Consider the following 22,342-nt stretch of genomic DNA (forward strand, 5'->3'; position numbering starts at 1 on the left):
GGGTCCTCCCAGAGACCAGCTGACATGCCACCCAGTCTCACAGGCTGGGGGCCCAAGTGCCATCGGCAGCAGAGCGAGGAGGCAGCCTGGGGCTGGTGACACGGCACTGGTGGCTGTGGCCTGAGCCACGGGGGGCCACGGGGCCACCAGGCCCATCTGAGGATGACAAGGGGTGTCCAGGAAGGCAGCGCGAAATCGGTGCCCAGGGTCCCGGAGCTGCTTCGGCCCGCGGCTGGGAGCCCCCTGGCGAAGACTCGGTCCTTCGCCCCTTCCCCCCTCCCTCCCTCCCCCCTTCCTTCTTCACCAGAGCCATCGCTGGTGCCCAGCCCCGCGGCCCACGTCGGGGTGCAGTGCCGACTCAGACCTCGCCCCACCTCCCAGCGCCCCATCGGGTGGGGGATGGGCTAGACCGCACAAGGTGTGGCCGCCAGGTGGAGGGGGCAGCAGGGCCACCAAGGAGCAGTCCCACACTCACTGCCCGGAAGGGGCTGGGGGTCCCTGAGGGGCCTGGAGCCTGGGGACAGGACTCAGACGGGCCGTGGGCAGCATCGTGGTGCCCAGGGCCAGGCCAACGTCAGAGCAGCCTGTGGCCAGAGGAGGACGGGGCGGGGAGGGCGCCCGGGTGCGGTGTTCGGACCAGGTGGGGCAGGAGCAGGGACCCGGACTTGCGGAGAGGCTGAGTGGAGCTGCTGGGTCACGCCGATCACAAGGGCCCACGGCAGCCATCGGAGACGAGAAGGCTACCCACGCCAGGTGAGGGACACCAGGGTCCAGGACCCCGGTGGACCCCCAGAGGGCCCAGCCCCCAGCAGAGGCCAGCCGTGCCGGGCGGCCTGCCGCTGGCTCCGGGACCCGAAGCCTGAAGCGCCTGCGGTGTGCACACACCTACCTCTTGCAAAAGGCGGTTGGGGGGCGAAGGGGGAGCCGGAGGATCCCTGAGGGCACCCGGACCACCCCCTCCCTCGGGACCCTCAGAGGAGGGCAGAGTGGCCGGCGACTCAGAGCCACAGGACGATCGATGCACCGTTTATTCACAAGTAAGAGCCACGGCAGGATGTCGTCCGCACGTCTGTACAAAAATGCAGACGCCCCCAAAAAACGCACAGTGGTCGAAAAGAGCCTGCCGAGGCGGGAACACGGAGCGTCAGCAGGCTCCCCTTTGGTTCCCGCCCAGGGCGTCCCCCAGAAAGAGCGGAGGGACACCTTCCGTAGAAAACTGTAGAAACATAAACCGTTTGTTTTCAAACTCCCGCTGCAAATGCCGCACTTGTAGGCAAAATAGTATAAAAATACACACCCGACAAGACCTGCCAAAACCTGCAACCCCTCCTGTGTGTCAGTTCTCGTTTCTGCGCGTGGTTTTGGTAAGAGTTCCTGCCGCAGAAGAAGGCGCTGTGTGGCTTGGGCTCAGCCCCGGGCACTGCCCTCCCGTGTCCTGGGGACCGAGCAGGTCGGGGCATCCCGTGCCCAGGAAAGCCATCCTGGGGGTGGAAAGGGGCCGGGGGCCCGGCCGCAGCTGCCCAGACCTGCTGTGTCAGATGCCTGGACCCCGAGGAACGAGGCCGGCCTCCAGCTGCTGGTGGCTCGTGTTCTCAGCACCAAACGAACAAGGAAGAGAAGTCCTCGTCCAGGTCAAAGGCACTTGCGTCGCTGTCTGGGTGGGGACAGTCCCCTCGCCTCCCGCTCACTCACCCTCCATCCACGCCGCTCCCTCATGTCCCGGCCACTCCGAGCGCCCGGCTCTGCGCCGGGGCCTCTGCGTCCACGTCCCTCCAGCCCCCGACACATCCACCGTCCATCTCACCTGCCATCCTCCCGCCCCACACATCCCCTCCCCAAGTCCCCAGCCTCAGACGTCCACCTCCCGTGGCCCCGGGGTGGCGGCTGGCGTGGTGACGCTGATGTCGAAGCAGGTGACCATCATGACGTGGGCCTTGCACAGGTTCACGTGCCGCTCCAGGGCGGCCGTTGCGCGCTCCAGGGCCTCCAGGTGCTCCACGGACTCGGGCTCCAGCGTGGGGTCCACCTCGACTGGGGAGGGACCGCGACCGCTGGTCAGGCCCGGCGGCCTGGAGCCCCGGGCTCCGGGTGCAGGGCGGGCAGGGGCAGGGGGGCAGGGGGCCTGTGGGTGGGGGACTCACACTGTGCCCGCCAGCGGCCGGGCTCCAGCATCAGCCGGCCCTGGGTCGCAGCCAGCTCCGCACAGAGCAGCTCCCGCTTGGCCCGCACATCTCGGAGCTTCTGCTGCTGACGCTCCGCCAGCCGCACCTTCACGCTGGCGCACACTGGGCCCTGGGGATGGGGGACGGCACGCGGGCCCCAGGCATGGAGGACTCCCAGCGGCTCCCGCCACCCCTGGCCTTGCCCGGGAGCCCCTCCACCCTACTGGCTTGGGCAGACACGCAGGGGGCCTCGAAGGTGGGCAGGAGTGGGCGCCGGGCCCCACAGGCTGTGCAGCACCAGGTGGGGCTCCCGAGCACCCCGACAGTGTGGAACCTGGGCCCAGGATGGGTGGGCACAGTGGTGGGAACTCCCCCAAGTGGGACTCCGGGGAACAGGGGCGGCCTCAGGACCTCTCCACCGCCCGCTCTCTGCCCAAGGGGAGCATCGGGGTCACCGCGGGTGCAGGGCCAGTCCCTACCTTCTCCACGTCCTGGGAGGGCTGTGGACAAGGGGGGAGGGTGAGCTCGGAGGCCTGCCCGGCCACACCCCCAGGGCAGCCCCTGCCCTGCCAGGGCCCCCCCCCACACCTGCCCCCCTCGCTGACCTCCAGCTCTGCCCGAGGAGGCGGCCGGTGTCGCTGCAGGCGCTGCACGTCGTCGATCTCGTACACCTTGATCTCGAAGGGCTCCTTCAGCGAGGCTCCCAGGGGCGGGGGCAGGTCTACCCACTGCCCAGGAAGGTTGGGCTTGCGGCTCAGGGTGGCAGCGTCGGGCAGCGGGGCTGGGATCAGCCGTCTCCGCTGCAGACCTGAGCAGAGCCGGGCGCTGGATGACGGGGTCCGGACGGGGGAAAGGGCACGGGCTCCGAACCACGACTGCCCCGTGGAGCCCACCAACCCTCACTCCCAGCCCCTGGCGGGGGCAGACTCCTCAGCCTGGCCCCCACCTCCCCGCTTGCAACCCCACCCTAGCTCCGCCCAACAGTGTGCCAGCCCCTCCCTGCACATCAGCCCACGGCCGGGGCCTCACAACCACACACGGCATGAAGGATGAGCCCACCCCGCCCGGTCCCAGAGACAGGAGGTTCAGGGAATGAAGGCAGGGGGCTTCCAGGCAGCTGGTCCCTGGCCCCCAGCCCTGGCCTGTCCACCCTGCGGGGATGGAGACCAGCCTCTCCGGCAGAGGGGTGCACCCAGGGCATGTTTATGAACCATGGGGGGTGCACCGACAGGACTGCCCAAGGTCACGCCCAGCCACCAGGCACCTCCGAGCTGCGAGCTGCGGAGGGTGTGTCCAGGGAGGCAGCCCCACCCACCTGTGGCCCTCTTCTTGGGGGACTTGAGGCTGCGGGCGCGGGAGCCCGGGGACGCGGCTCCACTGTCGCTCATGGAGTCGGGGGCGGAGGAGGCGCTGCCAGTGGCCTCGCTGTCACGCATCATGCTCTCGTAGCCGCTGCTGCCGCCGCTGTGGTAGAACAACGCCGTGCGGCCCATGGCCGGGGGCAGCTCCCCACTCAGCACGCTGCTGTTGTCGCTGCCGTGGCCGCTGCTGTAGCGCTGGGGACGCCGTGGGGCTGTCACCTTGCTGTAGGGCGAGGGCAGCAGGGGGCCGGCCGGGGGCCGCTCCTCGCCCACATTCACGCCGCTGTCGTTGCCACTGTCCGAGTCGGCCGAGCCCCAGGAGGGGCCGCCTCTGCCCCGGGCGCCCCCGGCCGCCAGCTCGTCCACGCGGCTGTGGGCGGCCCGGAGGGCCTGCTTGGTGCCCATGATGGTGCCCCGGCTGACCTTGGCCCCGATGCCAGGGTTGGCCCGAGGTGCTGCCCTGGGACCCGCTGCAGGACCGCTGGGTGTCCGGCCTGCCGCAGGGGCCAGAGGCTTTGCAGAAGGGCCCAGAGCCCTTGACCCGCCACCCACCAGGCTACGGCCCTTGCCCCCACCAGCTGGGGGCTTAGGGGCCCCCACACCCCTGGCAGGGCTGCCCCTGTAGGCGGGAGCAGGCCCGGGTGCAGGGCTGGAGGGTGGCACTCCCAACCTAGGCACAGCCCGGGTGGGCCTTCCACCGGCTTCCCTGGCCCTGCCGCTGCCGGGGGCCAGGCCCTCGCCCCGCTCCAGAGAGCCGTGGGCGGCAGGCCGGTACGCGGCCTCCGCCTTCCCTGCTCGGGCCTTCAGGCTGGACGTGGCCTTGGAGACGGAGTGATCGGCCCGACCGCTGGGCCTGGCCTCCTCCTCCCCAAGGACGGGGGCAGCAGCCCCGGGCCAGGCTAGACCCCCGGGGGGAGGAGGCGTGGGCGACGGGCCGGTCTTGTGCTCCAGGCTGGACTTGCGCACGGGCGGGGCTGGGGGCGCCGACCCGCCAGGCCTCAGGAGCAAACCCCCCCGGGGGCCCACACTCCTCTTGCTGCTGGAGGTGGCCCTCGGGCCACCCAAGCAGGCCTCTGACTCAACTGGGACATGCCCGCAGGGCGCGGCCCCCGTGGTCACCCCCAGTGTGGTGGCCCCCCTTCGCAGCACTGGGACCTGGGCCACAGCCTCCGGCGCGGGGGCCGCCCTGGCTGCCACCTCACAGCCATCCACCACCCTCTGGGCACAAGCCAGCACCGGGGCCGGGCTGGGGGACCTGCTGGCAGAGGTCACCTGGAGGGGGCCACGGCCATCTGCCTGGAGAAGCCAGGGGTCCTCGAACTGCCCCGCAGGGCCAGGTGGGATCAGGGCCAGGTGAGGGCCGCCTGGGCAACTGGCCGCCGCAGTGGTCCTGGATTTCCGGGGGAGGCTGGAGTGGATGGTCTGCAAAGGGGCTGCCCTGCGTGGGGACGTGGCCTGGGGCTCCCTGCCCACTCGGGCGGTGGCTGCCACAGCCACAGCGCCAAGGCCGTCTGGTGAGTTGTGCCCCGGGGAGCTGTCCGGGATCCGGGGGCGCAGAGGGCTGGGCCCCGCTGGGGAGTCGGGGCGGAGGGGGTCCGGGCTGGCCCGTGAGCACGGCTGCGGCGCGGGGCGGGGGCTGTCGGCGGTGCAGGCGCCGACCTCGCAGAGACTGGAGCTCCCGGAGGAGCCGGCAGCCTGCGAGGTGTAGGCGTCGAACTCGTCGTTGATGCTGCTGATGATGCTCACCGGCCTCGAGCCCGAGGCCAGGGCCTGCAGCGAGCAGTCGCTGCTGAAGCTGGCCAGGCTGGCGGGGCGGCCGCCCAGGGCCAGCTCCTCCACCAGCGTGAACACCAGCTCGTCCTCACCGTTCAGCTCCACGGGCTGCTGCAGGGTCACTGTGGTGGTCAGCAGGCCCCGCTCCAGACGGCCCCTCGTGGGCAAACGGGAGCAGCCCCCCACCCCACTCATGCCCACCGGGGGCGTCCGGACTGCGGGATCAGCACCCCTGCCCTCGGGCTCAGTGGGGGCTTGGCCCCCATCCCACTGTCCAGGGGGCGGAGGGGCTGGGCTGGGAAGCGGCCTCCTGCCACCACCGCCCGGGGCCTTGTCCAGCCCAAGCAGCTCAGGTCCGGCGCCGCTATCCGGCTCTGGGGCAGCCCGGTGGGCGTCTGGGCCGGGGCTGGGGTGAGGTGCGTTGACAGCCAGTGGGGCGTCCGCAGCCACCCTGGGGGCAGCAGCCTCGGGTGGGGAGGGCTTCCTGCTGCCTCGGGCAGGGCTGGCCAGGGCTCCCGAGGGGCCCTCGCTGCCGTCAATGCAGTCCAGCCGCTCCTGCAGCTCCGCGAAGGTGCCACAGCGGAAGTGGTCCGCGTCCCGAGGGCCCCCGGAGGGCCGGCGGCGGCTCAGCGCAGGGACGATGGGCACAGAGTCCGGCGGGCCCTCCCCGTCCGTGAGCTCGCGGTCCGACAGCGCTGCCCCGCCGGGCCCCACGTAAACAACCGTGTCGCAGGACTGCTCACTGCTGGATGAGTAGTCGGGGTCTCGGGGCGGGCTGGGGGCCAGGCGGGCCCCGGGGCGGGGGTGGAAGAGAGGCGGGGCGGCGGCGGGGCGGGCGCAGCCCTCCTCACAGGAGCTGTCACCGCCGGAGGAGCTGGAGGCGCACTGAGGGCAGAGCAGGCCCGGGGTGAGCGTCGGTCCCCCCAGCGCCCCCGCCCGCCCCGCCTCTCAGGTCCGGGCAGCTTCCAGGTAAACGTCCCAGCCCTGGGGGCCCCACCAAGCCCCTCTGAGCCCCCACCCACCGCCTCCCCTTTGGGCCAGGCAGGTGGAGGCCAGGCTATGGAAAGGCCCCGTGAGCTACTCCGGTCCTGCTGGGACAGCAGGTGGCCTCGGACACAGCCGCCCACCTGCTCTGGGCGGGGCCGGGAGGGCGGGGCAGGGCTCGGGGAGTCTGGGCTCACCCCAAGCGCAGGGCAGAAGCCTGGCGAACACAAGCCCCTGGGCCTCGGGGCGGGCAGGGCAGGCGGAGGAGGGAACCCACCTTGACCTTCTTCCTTCGCAGGCGGTGGACGCGAGCGGCCAGCTGTGCGGCGCTGAGTGTCTCGGCGTGGTGGGCGGGCGCGTCGGAGACATGCACGATCATGGTGGTGTGGCAGGTGGCGGCGGCCAGGGCCTCCCGCAGCAGCAGGGTGAGCCTGTGGTCCCTGGGGGTGGGGGTGGGGGTCAGGGCGCAAGGCTGGGCTGCAGGGAGGGCGTGGGCCCCTCCCCAGACACAGCGCCTGTCTCACTGCCCAGCCAGGCCTTGGGGGGTGAGGTGGAGGGACAATGAGGAAGGAAGAGTCCAGGGCAACACACGGGACCTGCCCAACCTGCACTTGCTGGTCCCCCCGAGACACCCACCGCTTACCTGTGGGGCACGTGCTTGGCTCCGCTGAGCAGGGCCAATATGACAGCGCCCAAGGCAGACAGGGACAGGCCCAGGGGGCCGCCAGGAGCCCCCTCGCAGCCACCCAGGTCAAGGAGGTGCAGGCGGCTGCGGCCTCCAGACACTGCAAGCACAGGACGGGCGGGTGAGGCTTCGCCCCAGGACCACGGCCCAGCCCCCGCCCCCAGCCGCAGGCCACGGGTCACCTACTTCCCCCGCTGCCGCACTTCTCCACGCGGTACTGGTACACGTGCAGTGTGAAGAGCAGGTGGGAGCTGGCTGGGCTGGGGCTGCGGGCCGCCAGGGCGGCGTCCAGGTAGAAGGCTGCCTTCTCCGCCGTGGGCGCCCGCAGCTCACTCTGGTTCTGGAGCTGGGCCGGCAGAGGGGACAGCGGTGCCTCAGTGGTCAGGCCGAGCCGCGGCCCCCGCAGCCTCCCAGCAACCCCCGCAGCCCCGGCTCCCCACCACGCAGAGGCCAGGCGGAGGTGTGGGCGTACCTGCGTCCCACAGACGGGGTCCTCCCGCAGGCACACACCGGGAGACCGGGCATCCTGGAGGCTGGCGGCAGCCACCTCGGCCAGCAGGTCGCGCAGGCTCTGGTCCCGGCTGCACACCTCCACGGCGGAGACGCGGACGGAGAATCGGGTGCCTGTCCGCTGCCTGCGCTCCCCGATGAGCCGGAAGAGCCAGGAGATGGCACAGGGGGTGACGCCCAGGCTGTGGGGCGAGCTGTCCTTCCCGATCATGGTGTGAGATGTCCCTGAGGGCCGCAGCGCGGTCAGGCCCCACGCTCACCATAAATGCCACGGAGCTCCTGACCCGACCGCCGCCTCGCTGGCCCAGCCGGGGCTCTCAGAGCCAACTGGGCGCCCCCAGGCCCCAGCTCGGACCTGCTCTGAGGACCCCTGGCTGCCAGGCCAGCAGGGCTCCAGCTTCCCACCCACTGCCGGGGAGGGACATGCCCGCGTCCCCCCCCACTCGGACGCGGGGCCCAGGAACCGCAGAGCGGACGATGGAGGGTACTCACCCAGGCTTGTGGGGCCGAAGGAAAAGATGCAGCCGTCGGTCCCGCTGACCACTGACTGCAGCACATCAGCCACCGTCCCCGAGCAGACCTCAGCCTGGGGGGGGACAGAGCCAGGCCCGCACCAGGGTCAAGGAGGGGTAAGCAGGTCGGCTCACAGGGTAGCCAGGACCAAGGACACAAAGAGACCTCCCTCTGTGTGCACACGGAACACGCATGGACAGGACACGGATGTGCACAACACATGCATGAACCAGCCAGACACACGTTGATGGCACATGCAGCACACACACGAGTCACACACTACTGTCACGGATGCCCAGGGGCCCCAAGCACAGGACACGCGTGGCCCCAGCTCCCACAGGACGATGCAGAGGACTTTCCTGAAGCCAGTGCCCCTCTGGGCGGAAGCTCCTCCCGCCCCAAAGGCGACCTGAGAACCAGGCTGTGGCCCAAGCAGCCGCCCCAAGGGCGGGCGGAGGAGCGTGAGGGAGGGAGACTCCCAGCCCCCGTCCCCGCCCCCCGTCCGAGGGCTGCACCTGCCCCCGCCACCTGTGTCCCCAAGGCCCCCTCACCCTCACCTGCTCCGAGTCCGGGGGGAAAACGGCATCGAAGGCAAACATCTTAGGGACTGCGGGGGTCACTGCGAGCCGGGAACCTGTGCCGCCCGGGGGCCCAGTGGCCCGGTCATAAAGGGTCACCTGCTTCTTCCGTGGGTCCACCTTCAAGAAGGACGGTGGCGATTCGGCCGAGCATGGGGCCCCCTGGGCCGGCCAGACGCGCAGCACAACTTTCACCTGGAGGCGGCGGGAGGGGGCGACACAGGGAGTGGACCCCAGGGGCATGGAACATTCCAGGGCAGTCACAGTTCTGCCATCTTCCCAGGTGGAGTGGCCACACAGCCGCCCCTCCCCCAGGTCCACCGCCCACAGGAAATGTGGTCAGAGAGGTCGCCCGGCCTGAGGCGGTCTCCTGAAGCCCCACACCCCGAATCTGAGGGCAGGGCGAGGAGGGGCGGGGGCCAACAGAGGGAATAGCCAGACCCCCCAAAGGCAGGCCCCCTGACCACCCTGGGCCCCTCCAGCGCAGTGAACCAAGTGCAGCTGGGCTCGGGGAGGGGCGTCCCCGGGCTGGGGCAGGGACGCGGACCCAACGGCAGAGGGACACTCAGGGCCAGAGCACAGCTGCCACCGCAACCCGGCTGGGGGGGGGGGCGGGCAGCAGGAAACAGAGGCCCAGAGGGGGCCAGGCTGGGGCCTGACACCCCAGGAGAGCAAGTCCCCAACCCCAGGAGACGCCAGGGTCCTGGGCCTGGGGAGCCGGAAAGACAGGCGGAGGGAGATGATCGTCCTGCCTGAGAAGAGACTCCAGGCCTCCGGTAGGACAGGCCGGGGAGAGGCCGGGAGGCCACGGGGGCCAGGACGGCCGGGGCGCGGGGCAGGGGCAGAGACAGAGCCCGGCAGGAGGGGGCGTCTGAGTCAGCCAACAGGCGGCTCTGCTCTCACTTCCACAAAACACAGAAACAGACACAGAAATGTGCTCCCCCCCCCAGGTTCAGCTTCCTGGAGTCCGGTCCCCCACCCCCACTGCCTGGGGCCATGAGGACAGGAGGCTGCGGGAGGCAGGGGACCAGGGGACCAGGGGACCAGGAACCAAGACGCCCCCAAAGCTGCATCGAAACGACCCGAGACAGCGGCTCCTGTAAGCAGCAGGGCCGTGGGGAGAGTCCTCCTGGGAGCAGCCGTGGCTCCGGGCTGGGCCCCTCTGTCCGGCCCCGAGTCCCCCGTGTGAACCGCGTAACCCGTCTCAGAGCCACTGACTTTCACAGACTCAGTTTCACAGAACCCACTCAGGTGGCAGGTACATCACACCCGCAGGATCGGTTCACCGGGGGCAGCACGCCGTGGGCCCCCGGGGCGCGGAGAGCACTTCCCGACCTCGCCCCCCACCCGCTGGCTCCACTGCCCCGAGTCGGTTCTTTTCTTCCCCGAAGCCCGAGCAAAACGACTTCATGTCCAAACACCGTGGCCACGCTCACGGCGTGCGTCCTGGCCGCTCATGTGGGGCTATTGTTTTCTGCGTGAACTCTCGGCCACTTCAGGAGCCCAATGGGCCCTGCGGATGCAAGAGCGGGGAGCTGCTGGCAGGAAAAGCAGCCGCTGTGGGGATGTCCCGGGCCAGCCTGCCCCTTGCACCGCCCGCGCCGAATGCACAGGCCATTGTCTGCGCGAGTCCTGCCCTGGCCTCAGGGAAACCAGTCCTCGAACGAGACAGTCTCAGCAGTCTCCCCGCCCTGTCACTGTTCAGATGTCGCAAAGCCCCACTGAACAGCTGCTGGTTAGGAAAAGACATATTTTGCATGAAAAAAGGGCTTCCACTCCTAAGAGGCGGCCCAGGCGCCGGGGGAGGGGCACCCTCGCCCACCACACGGGGTCTTTTAAGACGGCAAGATGATGAATTACTCTAAGCAGCACATTCGTGTCAGGAACCGAGCGTGATCTGACTTCCTTTCTGTGACAATGTTACGTGCCTCTCAGGAGGCATGTCTGCCTGTGACGTTGCTGCAAACAGCAGGCAGAGAGGGGCCCTGGGTGGGTGGGGACAGGACTGACTGGTGGCCCGGGGCGGAGGGAGCGTCTCCCACAGGAAGGCAGCACCCCACCCTGGGTGAGGGCCCACCCGCACCCCAAGTCCCCCTGCGAGAACCCGAGTGTGGGTTGCAGTGCACAGCCGTCCAGCCACCGACCCCGGACACCAGCCCGCCCTGTCCCCACCGCCTGCAGGTGAAGCCCAGACGACACCGGCAGGCCAAGTGACCAGGCCAAGGTCAAAGCCAGGCCCGCAGCTGTCGAAAGCCACTCCCCAGAGCCAGTCGCCCTGTCCTGTTGGCAGCTTCCCCCTCTGGCCGGGGCAGAGCGGAGGTCCCCACCGCCCGCAGCAAGCTCCTGGGGGCACCGACGAGAGGCCTCCGTGGGCACGAAGAGCCCAGCCCGAGACGGGCCCACACACACCGGGGCCCTGACCCAGGTTTCGGAATAGTTACCAGCACCCAACTCAGAGCGAGGATGAAACGCAGCCTTGGAGGCAGGCGGTGGGGGCCAGAGCCAGGGTGGCCCGGACCCAGCCAGGCTGTCCCCAGACTGGGTGAGGCCCTCGGTCCCTGTGGGCCTCGGTTTCCCCATCTGAACCAACTCCCGTTCCCCCTTCTTCCCGGGGTGACCTGCGGCTGGGGTCTGCCTGCTCTCTGGAGAGCCAAGGGTCCCGCCCTTGCCCCCAGCCCCACCTGAGGGCGCATGCCCGCAGAGGTGAGGCAGAGAGGGGTCCTTGGGTAAGACCCCAACACCTAGTCCCAGGAAGCCCCTGGCTGTCCCAGCCCACCCTGAGACCAGCACCCAGCCCCGGGACCCCCGCCCCAGTCTCCCAGGCTCCCTGCGGCCACCTTGAGCCACCAAGGTTGGCTGGGCTCAGTCTCCCCACCTGCAGCCCTGCTGACCACCTCATCCAACCCGGAGGAAGGAAGCAAGGGTCTTCTGTCTTGTGTACCCACCCCCGCACCTGCTCAAACACCCCTGGCCTCGTTCCCCCACCCCAGAGGGGCCGTCCTCAAATCAGGCCTGGGCCTACCTTTCCAACACTGCTGAGGTTGTCCTTGGCCTTGGCAGAGGCCCTGAGCAGGCAGGGGGGCACAGGGGGCGGCCACAGCTGCAGGGCCCCACTGAAGTCCGTGGGGTAGGTGGAGGTACCCCGGCTGGCAGGGGCTGGTGGAGGGTGGGGCTTCTTGCGCTTGGAGGCCAGGCTGAGCTTCTGGACAGCCCTGGGGAGGGGGTGGGGGGAGGGCGGACGGGGCTCAGGGCTGTCCCTGCCCGTCCCCAGCCGCGCAGCCCCAGCGTCGCTCCTCCCCTGGTGAGGTGGGGGTCCCGACGGCAGCCAGGGGACAGACAGCCACAGAGCGCCTCCCTCTGCCCTGGGTCCCCAACCCTGCAGCTCCTGTGGGGAGCAGGACACGCCAGCTGCTCACAGGCTGTGTGACCCAGGCGTGCTGACACAGCTGCTCTGTGCCTCCCCTTCCCGTGACACGGGCTGACCTGACCACCCGGGGCCCCTCCACACGGGTGCAGCCCCCGATGCCCCCACAGCCCCGCCAGGAAAGGGCTGGAGGGAAGGAGCTCAGCCCTGGGGGAGGGAAAGGGAACCTGCCGGCCAGGCTCCCCCCTCCCTGCACCCGCAGGGCTTGCTGCCCCCCCAAAGCCCCAGTCCTCAGCCCACACTGCCCTCTGGCCAGGGCCACGGGAGGGCTGACCCGCCTGGCGCCGCCTCCCACGCGGTGAGATCTACAGCCAGCGTCTTATTTAAGTTCTTTCATCTTTAATAGGACGTGTCTTTTAAGGGACCCCAGGGACGGTTCTCCTCCTGGTGAGGTGTCATCGTGGAAAATAAAAGTAATCTACGACACGTGGTGGGTACTTAATAGAATGGCAGCAGTGGCGGCAACGCTACTGGGGCCGGGCAGGCGGGGTGGGGTGCAGTCCCCAAGCGAAACCCTGCAAGCCAGCACCCAGGAGGGGCCCGGACAGCACGGGGCACCCTTGGCCACAGTGGGTGCCGACCCGATGCCTGCCTGCACTCCCCGCACAGAAGAGCCCCTTGTCCCCACTCATCCCCCTCTGCTGCCCACTCTGCTGGGGTCCACGCCCTGGCACAGGGCCAGCTCTGGGGCGGGCAGGGCAGGGCCAAACTCAACCACCACGTGATGAGTGACAGCAGCGGGGGTTGGGGGCAGCCAGCAGGGCGGGGCCGGACCGAGGAGGCCAGGCTGTTGTCTCAGAGCCTGCCCTGGCCCCCGCCCCCCACCCCGGGCCCAGCCCCTGTGGGCTTCAGGGAGCCTCCACCAACCCCCGGGGGGAGGGGCTGTGGCCCGACTTGCAGGACAGCTGAGTCCAGAGGGTGGCCCCACCCGCTCTGGGGGGCTCTGCTCAGGGTGGGGTGGGGGGCACCTACTGGGATGGGGCAGGGCAGCTAGGGAAGGAAGAGGGGCCTGGGCCTGACCTTGGCCTGCAAAGGCCAAGGAGCCCCGCCTGTGAGCCAGAAGCAGGACCTGGTCCTGGGGTTTGGGGGCGCACCAGCCAGAGCTGGAGGGCGTCGGCTCAGCCTTGGGTCTACAGTAGAAATCAGCAGCAGCCACGGCGGAGGTGTGCCCCCAGCCCCAAAGCTGGCTCCCTGTCCCCCAAGTTGCACGGGGTCGGCCAGGGACCCTGAGGCTGTGGGAGGCAAAGCATCCTGAACCCACACCCCCAAGCCTCAGGGCACACGGGGCCTGGGCTGATGGGGGAGGCGAGGGGTGGGCCGGGGAAAGGTGCCAAGTGACACCGTTTGGAGCCTCCATTCTGCAGAAGCCAAGACCAGAGGGTGGGCCACGCCCCGTGGACACAGGCAGGGAGGGTGCTGGACACGCCCAGTCCCACTTGGGTGGACTCCAGCCCAGTCCTCTGAGGTCAGGCTGGCCCCAGGGTCTGGAATCTCAGCAGCCAGCCGTCTCCGCCCCGAGGTCTGACCTAACTCAGGGCGCCTCTGCTCCCCACCCTGTCCCGTCCTGGGCCTGGCCCCCGGGGCCCTGCCCCCACAGGCTCACCCGATGGGGGCGGCTCCCAGGCACCCTCCCGGCTGACGGAACCCAGGCCCCCGGGAGCTGGGACAGACCCTCCAGCCACCTGGTGCCGTGTGGTCTTTTAGTTTCTGGCCCAGCCTGGTGGGGCTTCTGGGGGCCTGTGGTGGGCGGGCCAGTGCTGTCCTGGGGGGCCCCAGCCTTCTGGGGGCACAGACCCCGTTTCCGAGCAGTGGGGGTGGATGGAGGTGGAGGCGGCAGTGGCACCAGGCCTCCCAGAAACTGGAAGGCCACGCGATGCCATTCCGGGGCCCACGACTGCCCGCTGCACGCTGGGGAGAGGGGGTTCGCGGCGGCGGACCCGCGGAGGTGCGGAGTGCGGGGAGCAGAGACACGAGCTGGGGCCCGGGCCGGCCTGAGCGTCTGCCTCTGAAAAGAGCACTTGGGAAAGCAGGAGCTCACTTGCATGCAGAGCCCTCCTCACTCTCAGAGAACACCTCCTCCGGGAAGCCTGCCCTGATGCCCCATGCAGGGCTTCCCCGGACCCCATAACCCCTACTACATACGGCAGGAACCCGCCCGCACCACAGTCCTGAGACCTGGTTCACAAGGCCCTGCCCTCCAGGACCCCCGGCAGGGACTCTGGAGGACAGGCGTTTGCCCAGCCAGGCCTGGGCCCCGGGGAGATGGGACCCGGCCGTGAGCGGGTGATCACACAAGTGGGCCCCCAGGCCGCCCACCGGAACCTCAGGTCAATCCCAGCGGCCTTTCCCCGCTCGCCAGCCCTGGTCACTGATTCATGGAAAAGGGAAGAGACATGTTTTACTCTTCACACACAGACACACTGCCTCTTCCAGAACCAGACGGGACGTCCAGGCGCCTGCCCTGATGGCCCTGAGGAGACTCGGGCCTGTTCAGACTCGTGGGCTCTGCTGAAGCCAGGGACCAGGCCCCAGCATCCCGGAGCCTGGCCTGCCACAGCTGGCGTTTCCCACGTCACCCAGAGGTGGGGAGGGCCTCTCAGCCCCACCTCGCGGGGGAGCGATGCCCTCCTGCCCTGGGTGCCCAGCTAGAGCTGCCCACACGCCTCTGGGCAGCACCCATTCCAGCTCTGGACCTCGGCTAGGTGCCAGGCCCACCGTCCAGGCAGACACCAGGGAGGGGCCCACCGAGGCTGTGCTGGGGCGGGGAGGGGGCCTAGGAGAGCAGCGCCCCTGCCCCACACCTGCTGGGGCGTCTAGATGCAGAGCAGTGACCCCCAGAACGACCCAGAGGGGCAGGCGGGAGAGAGGGCTGAGGGAGGCGTCGGGGAGCAGATGCGGCCGCAGGGGCAGGAAGGCCCGAGGCACCAGGGCGGGAGCAGGAGCATTCAGGAGAGGGGAGGTCAAGGTCCCCAGAACCTCTGGGGAAGATGTTATTTCAGGCGCCTGGCCCACCAGGGCCACACTCTCCAGGACTCTGCTCAGGGCCAGGGCACCGCACTCTCAGCTGAGCCTGTGGCCGCAGTGCCGAGCTCCTGGGCAGACTCAGCCGAGTGGTGCACACAGGGCACCGCCTCCCTTCTGGGCTCCGTCTGGCCCCCACGGGTGCCCACGAGGCCCCCGGCACCGGAGCGCCCAGGGAACACACCCCTCCTCGGTCTCCCGGCGTGGAGGGCCTGCAGGGAACCCAACTCCTAACCGCACACCACTCTGCCTCCCCTGGCAGACTCCTACTCACCCTTCAAAGCCCCCCTCCTGGAGCCCAGCACCGAGGACAGCACTGGCCTCATGACCCCGCCCTGCAGCCATCAGGCCACCTGCCCAGACCCCTCCCCCACCAGCATGTCATGGAGCACAACTGGGGGGGGTACCTGAGGCACTCCGGGCGGGGCCCAGCAGCTCCAGGTCTCCTGGGGACTCTGGACAAGCCAGTTCCCTCTCTGAGCGGCGGCCCCCACAAAACATGGGAAGGGTCAGCTGCAGAGTGCCCCATTTTACCTGCTGACCAAGGGCCGCAACCCCAAGAGCAGCGCCCCGGGCCCACGTCAGGTCGGAGCTGGGGACACACAGCATTCCCGGCTGGGACGCCTGCCCCCTGCACTGGGCCCACAGCCCTTCAGGAAGCTGCTGCGATTCGGGGGCGTCCAACAGAATGGAAGGAACGGCAGCCAGCATCGCCCTCCCGGCAGACGCCCGGAGAACCTGCCTCCCAGTCCTGGCCCGTGTGCCTGTTTCTATGGTAACTTCCCAAGGCCAGCGCAACCTTGTCGGGCTCAGGACAAAAGGCGTGCTTGCCCTGTGGGGCCACGGGGCTGCAGCTGAGCCGCGGTGGCCCCTGAACCTGGGGCCCTGGCCGGCTGCCTTTGCAGAGGGTCTCAGGCAGGGACAGTGGGGCAGCTGGGGCCAGACGGAGCGTGGCCGCTGTGGGCAGCCAGGGCAGAGACCAGCTGGGAGGGGTGTTCTCAGCTGCTGGGTCCCTGCCGGACCCACCCCCGGCACCCGGCTCCTAGGCTGCCCAGACAGGCCCTTCACCAGCCCCGCAATCAGTCCCAGCGGAATCCCAGCACCTGATGGGGGCAGCAAGCTCTGCCTGCAAGCCGCTCCCCAGCCCTGCACCTGACAACGCCCCCATCACGCAGCCAGGCCACGCGGCCCCTGCAGCTGCCAGTCCCGCCACCAGGCACGATTCACAGACAAGCCTATTTGCGCCGAGGGGCTGCCCGTGGGACAGCGACCAGTGGCTGGGTTACACCCCGCTCTTGGGGTGCGAGGCCTCTGCCGGATCCTGCCATCACCAGGGTGCCCTGGAGCCCAGCACGGCCCCCACGGCCTTCCTTCCACCAACTCGGCAGCGGCAAGGTCCCGGCTCTCCCAGGGAGGCCCCCAGGCCCAGGAGCCGGGGTCCCCACAGACGTCCTCGCCCCAGCTGCCCGGAGCCAGGCACGGGCCCTGCTCACAGGCTCGGGGGCTCGTACCTGATGAAGAAGGAGGCTGCGGCCGACGGGCCAGTGGAGCCCCCGGCCGGGGTGCCCGGGACCGGGGAGACCAGGGCGGTCGTGCAGGCCCCGCCGCGACCCCACATCTTGGACACACCGTCAGGGCCCAGGGCGGGAGGGCCATCTCGGACCGTGTCTGCCACCGCTACCGCGGCCACCGCTGCTTCTGCCTGCAGGGAAGGAGGGAACCGTGTGAGCGACAGACAGGGGCCCGCTGTCCTGGGCGCAGAGGACCCTGCAGCTGGGGGCCGGGCGCTCTGCCCCGGGGTAAGAAATGCCTGCCGCCCAACTCTGCCCCCCCCCCCCATCCAGCCCCAGAAACGCAGTGGCCACGCTGGTCAGGACAGATGGACAGGGACCCCATGCCCCTCCCTGGGCTGTCCCCCGGGAGGACCTGAGACATAATGAGGGAAGAAACCACAATAAATATTTGTCACAAGCGCTAATCACCCCGAGTATGTAACGCACGACCTGCCCGCGTCTGAAATGCTATCCTGGCATTTCCCACTAATTAGCCGAAGTAAATCCCAGAGAGGAGGGCAGCCTCCTAAGGAGCTCAAACGAGATTACGCGCTCCGGACGGCGCCAGCCAGCGGCACAGCGGCCGCCGCAAGTCATGCGTCTGCGCCCCGGACCCCAGGCCTCAGCCAGGCCACCCCCGCGCCCGCCCCGAGGGCCCTGTGCGTCCCCAGCTCCCCGGGCACCACGGGCCAGCCCCAAATGCTGGCCACAGCCACTGCCCAGGACGCCCTCAGGAGGACCTGGCAGGGGGCCTGCGGTGAGGAGCCCAGGGGCAGCCCTGTCCGGGGGGGTCCGGCCTCCTCTGGGCCTAGTGACAGGTTCCGGGGGCACATCAGCAGAACAAGTCACAGAGACCCCAGGAGGAATGTTCTGGAAGCAGGCCCTGCACCTCGGGGGGGCACCACTCCTCACCACAGTGCAGGGGCCCCCCAGCCTGTGGTCAGCATCCGCTTCCAAACTCCTCTCAAGACACAGAAAACAACATGTCTGCCAAGGAATGTCCACAGACGCCCCCTAACCTTAGTCTGGATGGAAGCCAAGCGCCCCCCAGGGCACCAGCCGAGCCCCCCGGGCTTCCAGAAGGCAGGTAGCGGCCAGGCCCTCACTGGGAGTTGTACCGGCACGCCAGCCTGGCCCCTGCCCAGGGGCTCCCTCGGAGCCACGGCCTCTCCTCCCGGCCTTCCCCAGACTCGCCCAAGGAGCCCTGTCTGCCCCCCACCGCCTCCTGCGGGCCCCCCGGCCCCTCTCGGCTCCCGTTTCACCCAGAGCAAGGTGCTGGATGCGTCAGCCCCCAGGCTCCTGTTCCACCTGCTTTCTCTGGTGCCTGGGGCAGGGCGGGGCAGGGTCCCCATGCCTGGCAGCTTGCCTGGCACATACCAGTGTCCCATAAACATGCCCTCCAGGGGCCAGGGCCTGGTGGGGACACAGGCCTGAGACAGAGCCAGCCGCAGCTGGGAGGTGGGCCCCACACCGAGGGGCATGGGGCTGAGGGAGCAGAGTGGGGTGCAACTCACGGGGAACGTTCTGGAAGGAGGGTCAGCCCGGCCCAGACCTGGGCAACGAGACCCGGAAGCGAGTTCCCTTTCCACCACCCAACAGCTGCTCCCTGCAACGCTCTCTGCTCTTCTGTCCAGCAGAGCGGTGCAGGAGGGGCCTTACGGTGACGTCACGTTGATGTCACCACCGGGGCCTGCACTGCAGGGCAGCACAGGGCATAGTGAGACCCGCCGTGCGCAGCCCACCGCCCGGCCGAGGCCCTGCGGCCCACGCCGGCTCCGACCCGGGGCAGCCCTGCAGCAGGCGCAGCAGATCCGCGTCCGGCCACGCCTGCCACCGGCGGGGAGGGCTGTGCCCCACCCACGGCCCGGTGCCCGCCAGGCCCAGCCACCCGCCTGCTCAGGCAGACACCTCCGCCTGCAGCCGCGACAGCACCAGCCACCCCGCGAGCCGGCGGCCGAGCGCCCACACTGACCTGTGCTGGGCGTCCAGCACGCGCCTCGGCTCCACCGTCCCACTTGCTGCCGAGCCGCGGCTCCGGCCACCAGGACGGCCGCTGCGGACTCCTGCCAGAAGCAGACCCGCGCCAGAAGAAGCCGAAGGGCGGGGGGAGCGGCGTGGGGGGATGACCACGACATGGGGATAGGAGATGGGGGGGCGGGTGGCCAAACAGAACATGTGATGGAGGTGCCAGGGCAGCAACGAAAGAAAAGCAAGAGGAGAGCGTGAGGCGCAACCCGGGGGGCCTGCCTGGCAGAGGCGTCTGCTGGGCCCACGCCCTGGTCTCACGGACGCCCACGGCAGGGGAGGAGGGGGGCAGCAGCACACTAGCCCATCTCCTAGGGACCCTCCAGGCCTGAAGCCCTGGTGGGCTGGATTCTGGGGCGGGAAGGGCAGCGGGAATCAGAGCCTCAGGAGAGACCCCGCCCTGCGGGCAATTCATGCCAGGACGGGGGCGGGGGAAGTGGAGGGGAAGGGGGGAGGGGCGGCCCAGTGGCATCTTGCAGACTCCACCTCAGCCTTGCGTGGGGCCCAGGGGGCAGTGCCCGGCGGTCATGCGTCAGGCCCCAGGGCCCCAGGGAAGCAGAGCCAGCCACCCCTCTGAGTTCCGCCTGGTGACCCGGGGGCCCCAGCCAGGAAGGTGCTGCGCCTGCAGGTGCCTCATCCCAGCCCCGTCACAGAAGCAGCTTTGCTGCAGCCTCACTCAGGAGAGGGGCCATCCTATCCCACCTCCACTCCACTGTGGGGAAACTGAGTCCAGAGGGGGCAGCAGCATGGGTCGCGTTAGAGACCCGGCCAGAACCCAAGCACAGTGTTCCCCATCCCCCACCGTCCCAGCCTCACCCGAGGCCCGGCAGGCACCCACCAGGGACACAGCCCACGCCTGCAGGGAGGCGGGGCCGGCGTGGGGGGGGCAGCAGGAGCAACATCCCCAAGCCTGTGCCACCCAACTTCTGGGGACAGAGGAAGCCTTGGGCCTCCACAGAAAGGACCTCACCTCCCACTCTGCACGTCAAAGTGGCAGGCAGCACCCCCTCCAGGAAGCCCTCCACCCTTCCCTTCCAGGCTGGGCCTCCATGGCCCAGCCCCCAGCGCCGGCAGAGGCCCCCTGCTCTGGGTCCTCCCCGGACTGTGAGCCCCGGGCAGGGCCTGGCCCGTGCCCACAGGACTCAGGAGGACTGTCACAGGCCCCACCGGCCTGGCCCTGGCGGCAGCACAATACCACTGGCCCAGGCCAGCTGCCCCAGCCGGAGCCGCCTCCAGCTTACTGTGGGGTCAGGAGGCTGGGGCCCCGGTCCCAGGACATCTGGCTGTCCAATGAGCAATGGACTGGCCCCCTGTTGGTGGGGGGGAGACACCCCGAGGCTCACAGCCATGCCCCAGGGAAAGGAGCCAGGCAGGGGACCTGCGGGGCGTCCCATGGCCACTGCCCAGCGCCCGGCTCCCACGGGCACCTGACCCAGTCTGGAAGGCGAGAGCGGGGTGCCCCGCTGGGCGGTCCCACAGCCCCAGGAGGGCTCACCAGGCACTGGGGAGGAGAACACTCTGGAAAGGGCCACCCTCTGTGTCTCGGGAACTGGGCTGCAGCTGGCTGAGGGCTGCCTCCCCCAGAGACCGGCCCCCAGCATGCCGCTGGCAGGCCACAGCGCTGGCTCCCAGCCACTGGGATCCTGGTCCCACCTCCACAGGCCACCCCCGTGGCAGGGCCGGCGCCCTCCCGTCTGGCCCCTCCTCTCCCTGACCTGGACCAGGTGGGCCGCCAGCCCGAGGCCCACACCCACATTTGCCTGGAGACCACGTGCCCAGGGCCGCTGATGGGCAGTAGGAGACTCGAGGTCCCCACAGAAGCCTCCAGTTCCGAGGCCCGACTCCCAGCGCTGAGACACTCCAGGGCCTCTGCTAAGGACCGGAGCACGGGTTCGGGGAAGTCACCGCATCCGAATCCTGGGGTTCTGCCCAGGGCTCTAACAATCTCCCGGTCGATCTCCAGGGCTGCCGTCCAGTCACAAACCCTCTCCCAGCTGCCGGAACACTATCAGCCGACCCACAGCACGGAGAAGGAGCCTCAATCCCCCACGCGTGTGGGCCACCTGCAGGGCCCCCCCAGCAAACGGCCTGCATCCCGCCGCCCCCCTCGTCCCTCCCCCACCCCAGCACCCCCGGTTGAAGGCCTGACCCTTCCCACCTGGCATTCAAGACCCCTGCAAGACGTGCCCTTGGCTCCTGCCCCAGGTTGGGAGCCTCTGTCTCTCTCCAGGGGCCTCCGCTGTCCCCACCATGCCCCACACCAGGCACGCCATCCCTGGTGCCTCCCTGCAGGCCCAGATCCATGCCACCTTCTTCAGGAAGCTGCCCAGCGCTCCCGAGCTGTTTGCCCATGTTATCGCCCCGGTGCCCCAGGAAACCCCCTCTCCTGGACGGCAGACTGGGGGACACAGCAGACACTTGGGAGAGGCCCCCACAAGCAAACCTCCCCTCCAGAGCTGGCTTCACTCTGGACTAGGGGAAAGGCCGGCTTGGGCCCCTGGCCTGTGGTGCCCACAGCACCCACAGCACCCACTGCTGCCCAGGGCTGGCCCCACAGAGGCCATGCTGTGACGACCACCTGCTGGGCCAGAGGGGCGGCCTTGGTGGGGCAGCCTGGGTCCCCCGAGGGGCAGCTTTGCACTGTGGACGGGGGAACTCGGAGGGGGAGGGGCAACTGGGGTCTTCCCCACCAGGAAGTGCTCCCGATGACGAAGATCAGACCTCGCCCCAGGAGCCCACGGGACCCCAGTGCCACAAGGGGTCCAGGAAATGGGAGAGACCGCCCCACCAGACCACACCTGCCGGTGCTGGGTGGGCATGGGGTGGGTGCAGTGCCCTGGGAGACAGGAGAGGACACGGCCCACCAGTGACCTTGCAGAGAACTGGACGTGGGCCTGAGGACTGTCTGGGGGCGCCCTCCGATGCCCACAGCCCCCACATGGCCAATGACAGGTGGACATGCACCTCCAGGAGGGGACCCCCTCGGCCATGCTGCCCACACCCCGCCCGGCATCCAGGAGGCGGCCGCCAGCCCACTCAGGACACTCACCAGGCAGGAGGCGGGCAGGAGGCCGCCAACCCTAGAGACACTCCACATGCCCTCCAGGCACTGCTGGGCCTGGATGGTGACCGTGCTCAGCGCCCCGCCCAGGCCGGCAGGCGCCACAGACACCTGGACGCTGGGCCTGGAGGGCCAGGCCAGCGCCTTCCTCCCGTCCGGTGCCGCCTGGCCTGGCTGCCTGCCAGCCAGGCCCAACACCACTGGCACATCCCGAGGGCTGTCTGTGGCACCGGGGCCGGAGGGCGCCAGGCCCGGGCCTCCAGGGTGGGCGTCGGGGTCCCCCCGGCTGGCGGGGGCCTGCAGCAGCCGCAGGGCCTCCCGCGTGAGCTGGTGCAGGTGAGCGGCACAGACGCTGCAGCGGTGCCCGCCCTCCGGGCGGTGTGAGGACAAGGAGCCGGGTGCCGGGAGCTGGTCCAGCAGCAGCGAGGAGAGGCAGGGGTCCTGGGGGAGCAAGGGACAGAGGCGGTCAGAGCCTGGACGCCTGGACCCGCCGCCCGCTCCCGCCCCCCAGCCCAGAACGATTAACCCGGCCCCGCGGTTCCACTGCACGTGCCCGACAGGAGAGCAATCGTTGGAGCTGAATGGCAGGGCCCACGGCGGCCTTGACTCTGCTGCCTGCCCACCATCGCCACTCGCCGCGGCTGACGAGACACCTGCACGCTGCCCGACGGCCAGGCCGCAAGCTGCGAGGG

General features: G+C 69.7%; 1 protein-coding gene across 2 annotated transcripts in view; it reads right to left on the reverse strand.

The window, feature by feature from the left end:
* Positions 1-1,003: 1,003 nt before the first annotated feature.
* Positions 1,004-22,342, reverse strand: part of KIF26A (kinesin family member 26A) — a 31,526-nt gene continuing 10,187 nt past the window's right edge. Inside the window, exons 3-16 of one of the 2 annotated variants that reach the window (XM_053666109.1) lie at positions 21,639-22,091; positions 16,523-16,713; positions 11,589-11,778; positions 8,546-8,761; positions 7,968-8,061; positions 7,438-7,700; positions 7,152-7,311; positions 6,924-7,065; positions 6,558-6,720; positions 3,478-6,181; positions 2,768-2,970; positions 2,642-2,662; positions 2,142-2,292; positions 1,004-2,031 (exon numbers count right to left, since the gene is read on the reverse strand). In XM_053666109.1, the coding sequence (XP_053522084.1) occupies positions 1,850-2,031; positions 2,142-2,292; positions 2,642-2,662; positions 2,768-2,970; positions 3,478-6,181; positions 6,558-6,720; positions 6,924-7,065; positions 7,152-7,311; positions 7,438-7,700; positions 7,968-8,061; positions 8,546-8,761; positions 11,589-11,778; positions 16,523-16,713; positions 21,639-22,091 (5,133 nt within the window). In that variant the 3' untranslated portion in view covers positions 1,004-1,849. Of the gene's footprint in view, positions 2,032-2,141; positions 2,293-2,641; positions 2,663-2,767; positions 2,971-3,477; positions 6,182-6,557; positions 6,721-6,923; positions 7,066-7,151; positions 7,312-7,437; positions 7,701-7,967; positions 8,062-8,545; positions 8,762-11,588; positions 11,779-16,522; positions 16,714-18,078; positions 18,239-21,638; positions 22,092-22,342 lie in introns of those variants that run through there. The other variant, XM_053666110.1, reaches the window with a different exon arrangement.

This window comes from Artibeus jamaicensis, unplaced genomic scaffold, assembly GCF_021234435.1.
Source record: "Artibeus jamaicensis isolate MK-2021 breed Jamaican fruit bat unplaced genomic scaffold, CSHL_Jam_final contig_444, whole genome shotgun sequence".
Classification (NCBI taxonomy): domain Eukaryota; kingdom Metazoa; phylum Chordata; class Mammalia; order Chiroptera; family Phyllostomidae; genus Artibeus; species Artibeus jamaicensis.